This window comes from Danio rerio, chromosome 18 (assembly GCF_049306965.1).
Source record: "Danio rerio strain Tuebingen ecotype United States chromosome 18, GRCz12tu, whole genome shotgun sequence".
NCBI lineage: Eukaryota > Metazoa > Chordata > Actinopteri > Cypriniformes > Danionidae > Danio > Danio rerio.
The window spans coordinates 47,611,889-47,626,581 of record NC_133193.1 but is presented as its reverse complement, the minus strand read 5'-3'; the positions used below and the strand labels follow the sequence as shown (position 1 = coordinate 47,626,581).

At 40.5% G+C, this 14,693-nt stretch overlaps 1 protein-coding gene across 2 annotated transcripts; it reads right to left on the bottom strand.

Annotated features, from left to right (window-relative positions):
• Positions 1 to 1,504: 1,504 nt before the first annotated feature.
• On the bottom strand, positions 1,505 to 14,496 carry ehd2b (EH-domain containing 2b). 2 transcript variants are annotated; one of them, NM_200063.1, is given in 7 exon segments: positions 1,505 to 2,904; positions 2,983 to 3,147; positions 3,464 to 3,876; positions 5,701 to 5,798; positions 7,211 to 7,387; positions 10,473 to 10,931; positions 14,205 to 14,496. In NM_200063.1, coding segments are annotated over 6 exon segments (1,632 nt in total). In that variant the 5' UTR covers positions 10,694 to 10,931; positions 14,205 to 14,496; the 3' UTR covers positions 1,505 to 2,346.
• Positions 14,497 to 14,693: the final 197 nt, after the last annotated feature.

Sequence of the window (14,693 nt, the reverse complement as noted above, 5' to 3'; positions counted from 1 at the left end):
GAGATCTGCAGATCTGATGGCAACATCGACAGCCTGAGATATCAAGACATTTGTGCAGCCCATTACATTACAAACCAGAGGAGAGGGCAGATTCTTCAGCAGGATAGCGCTCCTTCTCATATTCAGCCTCCACATCAAAGTTCCTGTAAGGATAGAAGGTCAAGGTGCTCCAGGATTGGCCAGCCCAGTCACCAGAGACGAACATTGTTAAGCATGCCGGGGGTAGATGAAGGAGGCGGCATTGAAGATGAATCCAAAGAATCTTGACTTTATGTTCTATACTGTACATTATTTCTGTTAAGTGACAAGACTTTTGACTGAGCAAAGTCAGACCTTGCTGTCCTAATTAAATAATTAGAAAAAATATTTGAAAATAATTAGAAAACAAATCAAGATCATATTTATTTTGGTAAAATAAGCGTAATCTAGAGGCCTTTGCCTTTCATATAAGTAATTTCTGATACCAAATGATCAACTAGAAGTCAAGTTATTTTATATTGTTCCTAAAACTTCGACAAGACCCTTGTCAGGTAGTGTAGATGCTGGTGGTTCTACTGAAGAAACAAGTAATATACATCTTGAAAGAAGGGACGTTTTCGGGGGTAAACTATCCCTTTAAGGGTTGAAACAAGCCCTGAAGAAAAGTCCAAATAGGGGGATGTTAACATCTTCCATAAAGAGAAAGCGTCAAAGGCCTGAACTTTAGGAAACTTAGCGGACCCGAGGAAAAGAGATATTAATAACTCCTTCAAGCCCATCCCACCACATTCTTCACCACTGAGTCACACTGTAAACCAGCTAGCATTGGAGCGATGGGTGGATTGCCTCTGTTTCTCATTTGGGTTGCTTTCTGTGGTGAAGTTAAGGAAAGAAACTAGGAGATACCCTTCCTCTCTTTCTTCATAAACCTGAACGGTTATTATACACACACACAATGCTCTCACCGGTTGTGGGATTGTATGAGGGTAAACATAGGCATGTGAGAAAAGTCATAACGGAGCCTCTGGAATGATGCATAGCTGGAAAATACAAGCGAAGAGAGGAACGGGCGCTGGAAGATGGAAAATGGTGGTATGGGGTTTTGGCAGGGAGTTCTGTGACTCACTGTTTATCTGGCCTGTCACTGCAGTCTTTCCAGCCTTCTAGTGTGCCTCCATTCCCAACAACTCAAGATTTATGTAAGGCTCTTTTCAAAGAAACAACAAGCTTTGAAGGCTTTTGAATAGGCTTTGAAATTTCTTAAAGTTTAGACAAATGAGGGATTTTTTTGACCCTGTATGCCAAATCCTGAAACATTTTTAAATATAGTCTAACGCCTTGATTTGTAATTTTTTTAGCAATAAAAATATATAAAATTCAAACATTCAATAAAAAAAGAGAAGAAAAAAGCACATTATTTGCATAATACTATGTCCGTTTAGGACATTTCTTGTTTCTTCAAAATTTAAGCTTATCTTTTAACCATTTCTTTTTGAAAGGAACAAAAAACATTTCAAACCATACATACAAGTCAAAAAGTCTTTATTTAGCTCAATACATTTACTGTGAAAACATTGGTTAACTGAAGCAGTCAGTGGAACTGTTTACAGTAGTCAAAAGAAATTTCCACATTTTTGCTTTGACGTTTAATATTTAATTCATATATATTTGTGACATTCGTTCATAGTATGCATAGAGCTCATTCAATACAAAAAAGACAAAAAATAGTAAAACTGATCACATATAAAGCACATTTCCTTTTTAATTGTAAAGGCAAAGGCAGCATCGTGCTAGTAAACTGATTTCCACGTTAGAAAAACAAAGTCTCAGAAAGGTTTTCACTTGCCTTCTCAGGTCTGCGGTCGTAGAAGATTCAGAGTTTTGAGTGCTTGCTTTGGTTTCACATTCTGATTTGAGTTGTCGACACCAGTAAAAGCCGTAAGAAAAAGTGCGTGAAGCCAAGTCTACATATTTCTACGCTAAATGACAAAAATAAACGTGTTATCTTCAAAACTTTGCTTGCTATCCCATAGTTCTAGAGCCATTGGATGTATGAATTGAGTGATATGCGTAGCATTGCTGGACATGATGCTGTATGACTTTACCGTCGAGAATAAAAATGGTGACAGATGCAACATTCCTTCCAAATGACTGAGACCATTCTTTGGTTTATCGCAACGCTCTTTGGCTTCCAGCTGGGAATCTTTGAATTGTTGCAACTGAACCAAGAATACAAAGAAAGACATTAATTATGTGTTACAAAAATACAAAAACGGCACCTAAATACAGTGAACGGGGATGCACAGCAGCTGATTTAGAGCTGGACAGCATGCGGAAGACTGCACAAGGCATTGTGGGTGCAATTGTCTAAGCATCAGAGCCTTTTTGCCGGCGCTTGGATGGTGGCACGAGACGGGCAGGGAGCTCAGGGGGCAGCCCATGACCATCCAGTTTCACTTCAATCAGATGGCTGGCCAGGGCAAACTCCTCATCATCCAGCATGCCGTCACGATCCACATCCGAAAGCTTCCAGATACGACCCAAAACAGAGTTGGGGAGCCTTGTGCTCACCATCCAATCTTTGGCTTTGGTGCCACTCAGTTTGCCTTCATTCGGTGCGAGGTTGTAGAAGATCTCATCATACTTGGGCTTGTCTTTTGTCACCACCCATTCCTCATCTTCTTCACCCACTTCGCCATTTTCATTCGCAACCTCTCCAAAGGGGTCACCTTCCACAAAGGGTCCGGCACGGGTTCCCAAGAAAGCTCCACCTTGGACACCTGGTTGAACCCCAGCCTCTATTTCTTCCTGCCTAAGAAGGGGCATCAGTTTGGCAATGTCACTGGACAACAGCTCATCCAGCATATTCATAAGGTTGGGCTTCAGGGCTTTAAACTTGGTGAAGTCATGTGCCATTAGTTGCTCCTGAGGAAAGTCAAGCATTACTTTGTCAAACAAGTAGTGTTTTAACCTCAAGAAAAGGAATCGGGTGGTTGCACTAACCTGCATCTTGGCACAGTCAGGGAAGTCTCCAGGAGAGATGTGATGTTGTAGTTGGATCTTGGAGAAGATGACCGGGAGCTGGTAGATCAGGTTCTTCTTTTTATTGTCTTTTCTGAAGACCGATGGCATCTCTTGTTTCAAGTAACTGATAATATGGGCATGTACCTGTGATTAAAACGCAGATTAGTGATGCTTCCCATGAGCGAGTTGCCATATAGCTTGCAAAGCATTCAGACGAAATGCTACAACGTATGTACGACCCCTCATGTCATTCCAGATTTCGAAGGGGTACAGAATAGAACTACATCCCATTGACTTTCATTATACAGACACATTAAAGACTAAAGTGTCATTGGTGCTCCTAAGATAAAGGCATGCAGGTTTGGAATGACATGGGTGAGTAATTAATGACCATCCCTGTAAGTGTATCTTCTGACATTACAGATCCAAAACAATATGAATTATTCATATATTAGCATACCCTCACAAGACGGGCCCTCTTGACCAAGTCATTAAGTTTGCGTAGGGCTGCATTACGTGGCAGATTCTGGATATCAGCAAACAGATCTTCCTCCTCCAATTCGAACAGCTTGCGGTTGTCGGTCACCATGAGAGGTTCAGACCAGAAGGAACCGATGTACACTCTCAGAACCTCAGGAGTACCAAACACTTTCCCCAGGGACCACATTAAAGCTCCGTACACCCGCATAAGCTGCTGGGTATCAACCATATCAGCCTTGTTCAGCACAACACGGAGTTTGTCTTCATTGCCTTTGAGAGCTCCGATAGCCTCTGAGAATTCATCTGAGATCTCTAACTTGTGGGCATCAAAGAGAAGGATGATTCGGTCCACACGCTCAGCAAACCAGCGGAGAACTGCTGGGAAATCATATCCTACAATATGAAAAAAATGGAAGAAGTAAATCAACTAAAAATGACTAACAACACTAGCGTGCAACAGTGACCACACTAATTTTCTCTCAAAATGCTCTTCTCTAAAGGGCTTGTGGTGATGCAACCCATCAGCTCTGAACTGATTTGAAAGATGAAAGAATTTGAAATCTGGGAAAAAAGTAAAAGACTGTAAGGGAATGAACTATGATCCCACGAGACACTGACAATGAAAGAAACAAAACCACAGAACAATCTCCTATACAGTACCACTGGCTACAGGTGTACAATTACAATATTTGTGAATTTATTAATTCAAATATATGTGTATTATCTTTATATCTTTAATAAACGCAAGAGCAAGAAGGGACCCTACTTGCTCTTGGGAAGACCAAAAAGGCACTCAGTGCACTGGACGGAATGCTGTTTTGTTTGTGTTTTACTTGATAAATCCCTCAGACAAATTAGATTTTCAACTTCTTCAAGCTTCGAAACTTACACTGTTATGATTGTGCTTTAAATGCCATGTCGTTGTCAGCCTTGCAAGTTCATTCGGTGTACAAACTCTCACGGTGCATTTTGGGCATTGTCTAGCTGTTGAGTGTACATGGGTTGTACACCTTTTATTGCTGTGCATTGTGGGATTGATTAGGTGCACTTCATTTTGTCCACTATGTTTTCAAACACCACTAGAAATGGCTGCTCCCTCAAATAGTGCACTGTAGTACAGAGGTGGACAACTGTGGTCCTGAAGGGTCACCACACATCAGAGTTTAGCTTTATCACTAATCAAAAAGGACTGCCTGTAATTTTCATCAAACCTTGAAAACAGGTTATATTTTTCATGTGTAGTTAATAAGGGATTGACCCGAACTCTGCACTGTTTGAATAGTGCACTATTTGAGGGAATAGAGGGCGATTTTGCATACAGCCTTCCTCCCACGGTCCAGACTTTTGTTCCACAGTGCCACTTTGACTATAAAGGGAGATTACTGCTGTCGAATTTGTCTGAGTGGGATCAGCTGAAGACATATAGTAAATACAAGGGGGTACACTATACACTACACGCACACTTTTGAAAGCTAAAATCACAAGTGGGATGCCCTGGGGTGTCAAACAGACACCAGTTCCTGGAGGGCCATTGCTCTGCAGAGTTCAGCTCCAGCTCAAACCTGCTTACTTGTTTCTAGTAGTTTCAAACACCTTGATTAGTTGGATCAGGTGTGTTTGGTTTGGAGAAAAACTGTGCAGAGCTGTGGCTTTCCGGAAATTAAGTTTGAGACCCATGTTCGAGGTGATGATGTTCAAATATTTTGTGAACAATATACTGTATGCTAAAACTGTTTGACAACAGTTGAATCCTCAGATCCTCCTACACCCCCCTAACATTCCTCTGCATTCCTTCCCTTTCCTCTCCCTGTCACACCTTAATGGCTCACTTTCCCATTCAGTGCGTCACTTCAACTGCTTTTGGGCAGGAAAAAAAAAAGAGAAAAAGCAGACATCGCACAGACGCGTGCAACACTGATAAGCTAGGATTACCCAACAATTTTCTCAGTGGGAGAGCCTAGATCATCTGATGTTTTGTTTACCTCTGATCAATATTACGTGTAGTATTTACATGGACTCAAATTAGTACCCAATACCTACAGGTTCTCTGAGGGTCTAGATGGGGTTTTTACACTGGGTGTAAGATAATTGTCGCATATTGTGAGTTTAGAAATTGTACATGGGACTAATAATCATTCTCAGCCCAAAATTGAGACATTGTTGACTATTATTTGACATTTTTCAAAGCCCCTTTCCTTATTTTTCAGCCAGACTTACCTCGACTCACTCTCTGTTTGGCCCCAGACAGGATTCCTGGGGTGTCAATAATGCTGATGCTCTCCAGGACCTGGTTGGGTAGCTGAGCGCACTGGAATCTGTCAGAGATAGAGATTTTCAATTGAACTTAGCACTGAAAATGTTCTTCCGGCCTGAATGGGTAAGTACAGCCTCAAGCTCATACAGAACGTTCTGTTGCATATTTGCATATATTCTTATATCTACAGCTCATTAATATCAAATGGTGTAGCCTGTGAATCTGAGGGAATTCAATACAATAACTAAAATACAGGTGTCTAAAAGTCTCATCTATGTCTTGTGTACTAAACCAATGTGACATGATGCCTTAAATGTCACAAACATGCAAGGTCTCTTAAGTTGAAATCCCTTTCCTCCTGAGAAAAGCTGCATAAAATGTCCATTACTCCTATGACAGCTGTTGTGTGTGATCTAAGAAGCAGACTTCTAGCGTCACTCCTCCCAGGCTGGTCCATTGTGTGGAAGTGGTGCTCGAAACACACAGTGCTTCCTGAAGGAAAATGACCTGCGCTGCCAAAATCAAACAATACTTGCCACTAATGATCTGAGGCATAGAAAAACATCGTCTCTTCCTGCTTTAAATGAGTTTAACGAGTGGACTGCTTCCCTGGGCAGGAAGTTGGAGAAAAGAAGTTCTCAAAACATGCTTGCGAAAATACACCCGAAGAGACCAATGGAAAACTCAATCTGATTAAAAGATGATAAGATAAGAGCAGCGCCCCCTCTGGTGTTGACAGACAACTGCGAGCTAATTATGTTGAGAAACTCTTGGCAAGGTTAATGAGAAGACTGAGGTATTCGGATGACCTGAACTTCAGCTTAGTTTCCTCCCACTGTTTGGCTACTGCCTGGTATTTCAATATGAGACGTTGCTCTATCTACCACATCATTCAAATTAGCAATAGTTGCTAAAGCAAGTTTCACTGGCAGTATTGTTCATACGGGGAGTCAGACGTTCATGCTAAATATTAGGGTAGGTGCTCTTTTTATCTCCACATTGATGATGACAAAAACTCTCTTAGGTCAAATATGGACAAAATAAACGTTTACTTGATAGTTACATCACATAATATCGAAGAAATGTTACATTCAGACACATTACTCTATATCCCATTAAAAATGATGTTCTTTAACAAATGAGATCTCTCTCTGTAACCTCTGGTGAACTCAGGCTATGCTAAATCATCAGCTCTGCTTCAGGCACATTAGCGCTCATTGCCCTCTCTTGTGATATCTCTCCCTTCCACAAGTTTTCCACAAATAAGGAAAGTCCCTCCTCTCTTAGAAATTTGGCACGGACGCTTGAGATTCCGTAGAGTAAAAACGAACACACAGTTTCTCTGTTATCTTCTCTGCGTGCCCAGTGTAAGCAGACGGGTCAGCGGACACATTCTTTCACAAAACCCACCCTCATTTCTCATGTACGTACATCGCGGCTGGGTGTAACATCTGCTTGAATAAATCCAGTCACCTGTTGAGGAAGGTGTTTCCGAAGGGGTTGAGTTTGCGGAAGGGCTTGTTGGGATCCACGATGAGGGCATTTCCGGGAATGAGCCCCTCTACGTCTCCGTGCATGATAGCGGTGAAGCAGTCGGTGGTGGGCTCAGGCCCTATGCGGCTCCCAGGGACGTCCTGTTCAAGCAGATACCTGTGTTGACAGAACATGGTTACCCTGCTGACAAGACAGGCTTTAATAACCTTGTGTTTTTTTTATGTCTGCTAAAATAAACAAAACACAGTGTAACTTTCCATTCAGTAAATTGTATAAAATCAACTCAAATGAATGATATTATATATACTGAATATGAATGTAAGTACACATGAAACCAAAACCCTGTTTCCAGCTGGTATTAAAGTCAGCATGGAATCAAAATTACTCTTCTTATTTTTAGATGTATATAGTAGTGCTTATAAACGATATATTTGTGCACTTCATTATTTTGTAAAAAATCAGTCACAATCATAATCTTTAATCAAATCCTTCCTTCCCCCCTCAAAATGAATTTTATTTACTTCTAGTCACATGGAATGCCTTTAGTGCAGGCCTATCAGACCTTTAAGGTGGGATAATCTATCCTTTAGGGCGGGGCTATCTCTTCTTTAGGGTGAGGCTATTAGTCCTTTAGGGCGGGACTATCTCTCCTATAGGGAGGGTTATCTCTCCTTTAGAGAAGGACTATCTCTCCTTTAGGGCGGAAATATCTCTCCTTTAGGGCGGTGCTGTCTCTTCTTTAGGGTGAGGCTATTAGTCCTTTAGGGTGGAGCTATTTCTCCTTTAGGGAAGAAAAATCTGTTCTTTAGAGCGGGACTATCTCTCCTTTAGTGAAGGACTATCTGTTCTTTAGGGCGGGGCTATCTCTTCTTTAGGGCGGTGCTGTCTCTTCTTTAGGGTGAGGCTAATAGTCCTTTGGGGTGGGGCTATCTCTCCTTTAGGGAAGATCTATCTGTCGTTTTGGGTGGGACTATCTGTTCTTTAGGGCGGGGTTATCTCTCCGTTAGGGTGGGATTATCTCTCCTTTAGGGCGGGACTAACTCTCCTATAAGGTGGGGCTGTCAGTCCTTTAGGGTAGGACTATCTCTCCTTTAGGGTGGGGCTGTCAGTCCTTTAGGGCGGGATTATCTCTCTTTTAGGGTGAGGCTGTCAGTCCTTTAGGGCGGGACTATCTCCTTTAGGGTGGGGCTGTCAGTCCTTTAGGGCGGGACTATCTCCTTTAGGGTGGGGCTGTCAGTCCTTTAGGGCGGTACTATCTCTACTTTAGGGTAAGGCTATCAATCCTTTAGGGTGGGACTATCTGTCTTTTAGGGTGAGGCTAACTGTTCTTTAGGGTGGAACTATCTCTCCTTTAGGGCAGGGCTATCTCTCCTTTAGGTAAATGCTATCAGTCCTTTAGGGCAGGACTATCAGTCATTTGAGATGGGACTATCTCTCTTTTACAGTAAAGATATCAGTTCTTTAGGGTGGGACTATTTCTCCTTTAGGGTGGTGCTATCAGGCCTTTGGTCAGGACTATTTTTCCTTTAGGGCGGAGTTATCAGTCCTTTAGAGCGGGACAATCTTTCTTTTAGGGTGGAGCTATCAGTCCGATGGGTGGGACTATCTGTCCGTTAGGGCAGGACTATTTTTCCTTTAAGACCTATTAGTGTGTCTTATTTCTGCCCTATTCCCAGGAGGCAGGGGTTCAAAAAGAATTTGATGCAATTCTGTCTGTAAAACTCAGCTCCTCTTTGTCATCATTGAACATCTGAAAACATTCTACATCAGAGGATGTCGGCGGGGATTTCTTTGGCAACCGTCTAAATCTGATGTACATCATGATGGGGGGAAAAGGACAAAATTAACTTCTGTTTCATGCCAACTTTAACAGGGTGCCTCTGACTGAGGGCCCTGATCAGAGATGGAGCCCTCCGCATAATCAATAATAGTGGATAACCTGAGTATTATCATGCATTTTCAATAATCAGTTCATACGTTGTCAGGGTAGACACTTCAGCATTCTCCCTTTGTAGAAATCTCTATCTTCTGCCTTGGCAGAATTGGAGTTTAGGTTTTGTTGGTGGTCCTCACCGTTGGTCACTGCCTTGCCCTCTGGGTACAACCCTGCCATGCATTAAAACCTTAGTGGTGGCCCATTTCAAAGGCCTCATCTTTTAGTCTGATTGCGTCATTGCAGCATGAAGAAGGCTTAATTCCAAGACCTTGTCAAATGCATCTTTTTTTTGGTGCCTTATGAAGAATGCAACTGATCATCACTATTCATTGTGTGCTGAATAAAACTTAGATGTCTAGCCGTACAATTACTGTCATACGAGACCCTATTTTATAGACAGATACTATTTTTGAATGAGAAGAAAGGGGAAATACATTAAGGTAGCTTGTGCACACTGTTTTGTTTAAGTCCATGCACTTCGAAGTATAAATCCTTGGAATTGGGACACAGCTCTTATTCTTGTGACGTTTCTCACAGCATAGCCAGAGAGATATTTTTTTAGATGTTTGAATGCACCATAAATAAATAAAAAATCTCTGGACGTGAGAAAAAACAAGCTCAAAACACTTTACATCTTATCTTAATACCAGGTCTTGACATCTGATGATCATGAAATCTGGCTATGGTTGTAAATTCCAAGCTCTTTAACCACTATTTAAATATTTAGCTCATTTTAAAATTTACTTTAGAGTCCTTCAAGAGATAGTTCACCCAAAAATTAACATTCTATCATCATTTACTCACCCTTTACTTGTTTTAGAGGTTAATGAGTTTCTTTCTTTTGTCATAAGAAGATGTTAAAAAATGTTGTAAACTTGTGACCATTACCTTATGGAAGTCAGTCGCTATGTTTCCATCCAAAAATGCCATTTTGCATTATCATCCAAAGATTTATTCTCAAAACTGGAATATTGAGACCACTCTTTGGACACACAGATGCTCAAGACAGATCTGGAGGTAATAATACTAAACCACTATGATGACGGACATTGGAACTTATTCAGTAAATGGATTTCTATCATAGTTTATGTACATTTTTCCTTATCAGATCCTACTCAGTTTTGATGCGCATTTTCCAAATGTATGCCTATCTAAACATTTCCATTAATAATTTTCAATGTATGCAAAATGTGCATACAATTAGAGTAGAAAGAAACTCTTTAGGGTTTGCAACCACTTGAGGGTGGGTATTTTCATTTATGGGTGAACTATCCCTTTAAAAGTTGTGGTGAAATGTCGTCTTACTTGATGAAGGTGGTCTTTCCCGTGGAGTACTGCCCAACGACCAGCACCATGGGTTTGTTGTCAAAGTCGGCGTCCTCCAGACTCGGTGAGTGGAAGTCATGGAAGCCGTAATACTGCTCCAGAGGCAGGAGCTTTTTTCGGTAGAGTGACTTCAGGCCCTCGGTCACTGTCCTGATCACCTCGGGGGCCTTCTTGACATTCTTACGTCCCCAGCGTGACATCGTGCAATTTGCGAGAGTACTCAGAGTTTCCTTTGCAGGGAGTTAATTTATGGCTTGTTTACGTGTCCTCTGGGGTAACTGTGAAGGCTCTTCTCTTGCTTACGGTGTTTTTTATAATGTTTCCAAATGTTCTGCCTTGATGGTTTAAAGGTTTGGAGTAACTAAGGGATGTTTGGAGTTATAAAGTAAACTATTGTATGTAACCCTCAGCTTTTGGCTTTGGGAAGTATATTTATGCCTGAAAAGAAGAAAGAAAAGAGAACATTAAAACAACTTTATGACTGATCCTGTATTTTCTCACATTTTAAACAAAAATTTTGCTGCTTGTTCAAACTACTTATTTAATATGAGTTGAACAATTCTGAAGTTTTTTTTTTCTTTATTTGTGTTCAGTTCACTTAAAGGGCACCTATGATGAAAATCATCTTTTGTAAGCTGTTTGGGCAGGTCTGCGTGTAGGTATAGTGTGTCCACGGCCATATTGGAGTGATATAAACACAAAAAGTCTCTTTTTTTATTTGCTGATGTTAGCCTCTTCCCTCCTATTTTGAGGACGACGTGATGTAGGAGTGCGGTTTCCCCGCCCATCGAATTGATTGACAGCCGCATATTAACATGTCTCCCTAGTAATGCATATAATCAAATCAACAAGACAGGACGTGCACAAAGCAATCAGGAATAAAAGATCTGTTCTGCACTCTGTGATCATCAGTCATCATCAAATGTGATCAAGAATGAGTTTAAAACGTTTGTAAAACAGTGCATGTTTGTAATGAAGTACTGCAATTTTACAGTCTTTACTTTATCACCACTATAAAAGAAGATGCTTGGTTTGGGGACGTTAAGTCAGGTTTATTTTGTACATTAATATAACGGATATCAATACAACCGTAGGTATTAATGTATATATATATATATATTAACTTGCAAAAACAGTGAAAGTGTTTGTGTGTGTGTGTGTGTGTGTGTATGTGTGTGTGTGTGTGAACTTTGCAACCACATTGTGTGTGACTCATCGTTGCAGAAAGGCTTGAATGGAACTCCACAACAAATACATCAAATAATCATTGGGAAAGTTCTTACTGTCGTATTTCTCATAAACGTTACATGAGATCTGCTTCCTTCATGTCTGTCACTGTGCTTTTTATCTAACACAGCAAAGGCAGAGATTAAGGATGTCGGGGTTAAAGCCCTACTCTTTTTCGAAGGACATTTTGGGATTTTTAATGACCATAGAGACTCAGGACCTCAGTATAACATCTCATCAGAAAGACGGCGCTCGCTGAGCAGTATAGAGCACCCTTCACTATACTGGAGCGTTATGACTCAAAGACCACAGGTTGAGCACCCCCTGCTGGTCTCACTAACACCACTTCTAGTCCTAGAAAAATAATCTTACGTAAATCATTTCTAGACAAGTCTATTTCTGTTTTGTTTACAGAAATAAGTGAAAAAATAAGTAAGTTTATTCTTAAAACAAGCATAAAAGCTCAAAAAATGGCTGCTTGTTTAAACTTATTTAAAATGAGATGAAATTAATTAATTTTCCTTCGTCCTAGTCCCTTATTTATCAAGGGTCATCACAGCGGAATCAACCGCCAACTATTTCAGCACATGTTTTATGCAGCGCAAACCCTTCCAGCTGCAACTCAGTACTGGAAAACACCCATACACACTCATTCACACTCATACACTATGGCCAATTCCGTTCATCCAATTCACCTATACAGCATGTTTTTGGACTGTGGGGGAAACCGAGCACCCGAAGGAAACCTACGCTAATACAGGGAGAACATGCAAACTCCACACAGAAACGCCAACTGATCCAGCTGGGACTCAAACCAGTGACCTTTTTGCTGTGAGGCGACAGTGCTCACCACTGAGCCATCGTGTGGCACCTTGAAACAACTTAATTTTTTTTTTTGAGGGACAACTTAATTATTTTATGTTCAATCCACTTAAATTGTTTTACTAATCCAGAAAATGCTTTTTGATTTAAGACTTTTTTGATATTTAGACTAGGAAAAACTATTTGCAGTGTGCTTTGATCTCACACTCAAAACAGTGACGTTTGTTCAAAATACTTATTTAAAATGAGCTAAAACAACACAATTCTCAAAATGTTTTGGGACAACTTATTCCTTTTATGTTCAATCTACTTAAACTTATAACAACTAATAAGTTAATTTAATTCCTTCAAGTTGTCCCAGCTCAAATCGATTGTGTGGATCCCAGCATTTTTCACAGTGCTTGAGAATGTCTGGCTATTTATTCTCAAATAAAGAACCCTAAGAGACATTTCCAGCCCACAGGGAACGCAGAGTGAATTGTCCATGCATGTCCCTGGAAAAAGTTGGTGCTCATTTTGGAAACACTTACACACACACCCAAACTCTGGATCCACAAACACGCATTCATAACTTATTTCCGTATATTGAAAAGAGTGAGCTGTGTTTTCCAGCAGTGGCTTGCAGTGGAAAGTTAAATGTGTAAAGGATTACGGTGTGTTTAAGAGCTGAATACACTGGTGATTTATCAAGCACAACATATTCTATGGTTTTTGTTGAATCCTGACAAGGATTTGAGGTAATGAGCATTTGCCTCGCAGCCTATTCGAAACACTCCCTACTTACCTATCATATTATCTTATTTTCAATCGGAATATTCAGGTAAATGTGTTCCAGGGAGATTTGTTTTACTTGTGCCAACTTAAGAGTCTTCATTAGCAGCTGAAACAAACTGGCTATGTTGGATTGAACGTTCAACTATTGCACAGATGGCTTGGCAAGAGATGGATTTTGACTATGTAATAAGTCTCACATGTTGCGCAGGAGATGGAAAATGCCTTGTGGCACCACAATTGCAACACAATTCGTCTTTTTGGGAGCTTCATTTTCATAAATATGACAGAAATACTTGTGTGCTTGCCATTAATAGGGGGAAAAGGCCACATTTAAAAAAACACTGGGATCCACATAATCGATTTGAGTTGGGACAACATGAAGGAATCAAGTTAGCTTATCAGTTTTAACAAATTTAAGTTGATTTTAATGTAAAGCAATTAAGTTGTCCCCAAATAAACTTAAGAATTGTGTTGTTTCAGCTCATTTTAAGTAGTTTGAACAAACAGCAAACGTCATTTTTTTTTGAGTGCAGGACAAAAAGTCATGACAACAAATGTTTTTAGGTTACTTTAACTTCTCAATAAGTTAATTAAACTACATTTTTTCAGTTATACAAAGTTTAACTTCATATTTTAAGTTTGTTTGACTGATGCAAGTTTAAACTGCTACACAAGTTGACTCAATTCAACTAAAAATGGAAGGCAGCAATCAATTCTTTTACAGTGTAGAGGCATTGTTCAATGCTTTGTTGGTTAATCGATGCATGCGTTTGACGTTGTTCAGAAGATATTTTCATTTAATTAAATTCTAAAGAGATTTTATTGGTTTAATCGATGCATCCAATTAAAACATTTCCATTTAAAGAGATTTTATACCTGAATTCTTACCTTGAGAACGTCGAAGAACTTCAAATGAGGATGAATCTGAACCACTTTCTCCAGCTGGGACGTTTTGCCATTCAAGGATGTACCTTAGAAGGAACGCTTTTTGTCCAAAGTATAGCACCAAGTAAAAAGTTTCAAGTTCTAAAGCGTTCCAAGATCTTGCTCTGATCTTCTATTTCTTGCAGCAAAATCAGCTCTGAGGCAAGCCCACAAGTACTGCCTCCTTTCCCTGCCTACACCTCTTCAAATACTGCCTGACGCAGGAGCAGGGGAGAGCCTGGGACGGCTGCTTGCTTTTAGGCGAGTGATGACAATGGGTTTAAACCAGGGTGGGGACGAGGGAGTAAAGGGGGGCGCATCAATGCAAAAGGTGGAGTCAAGCGTTTTTAGAAAGAGTCATTGATTTCCATAAAGTGCTGCCTGCAAAAGTGAGGGCGTGGCACTGCTCGTCTGTCAGCAGAGAGTGTAGCATTGGGGAAATGTGTATTGTGT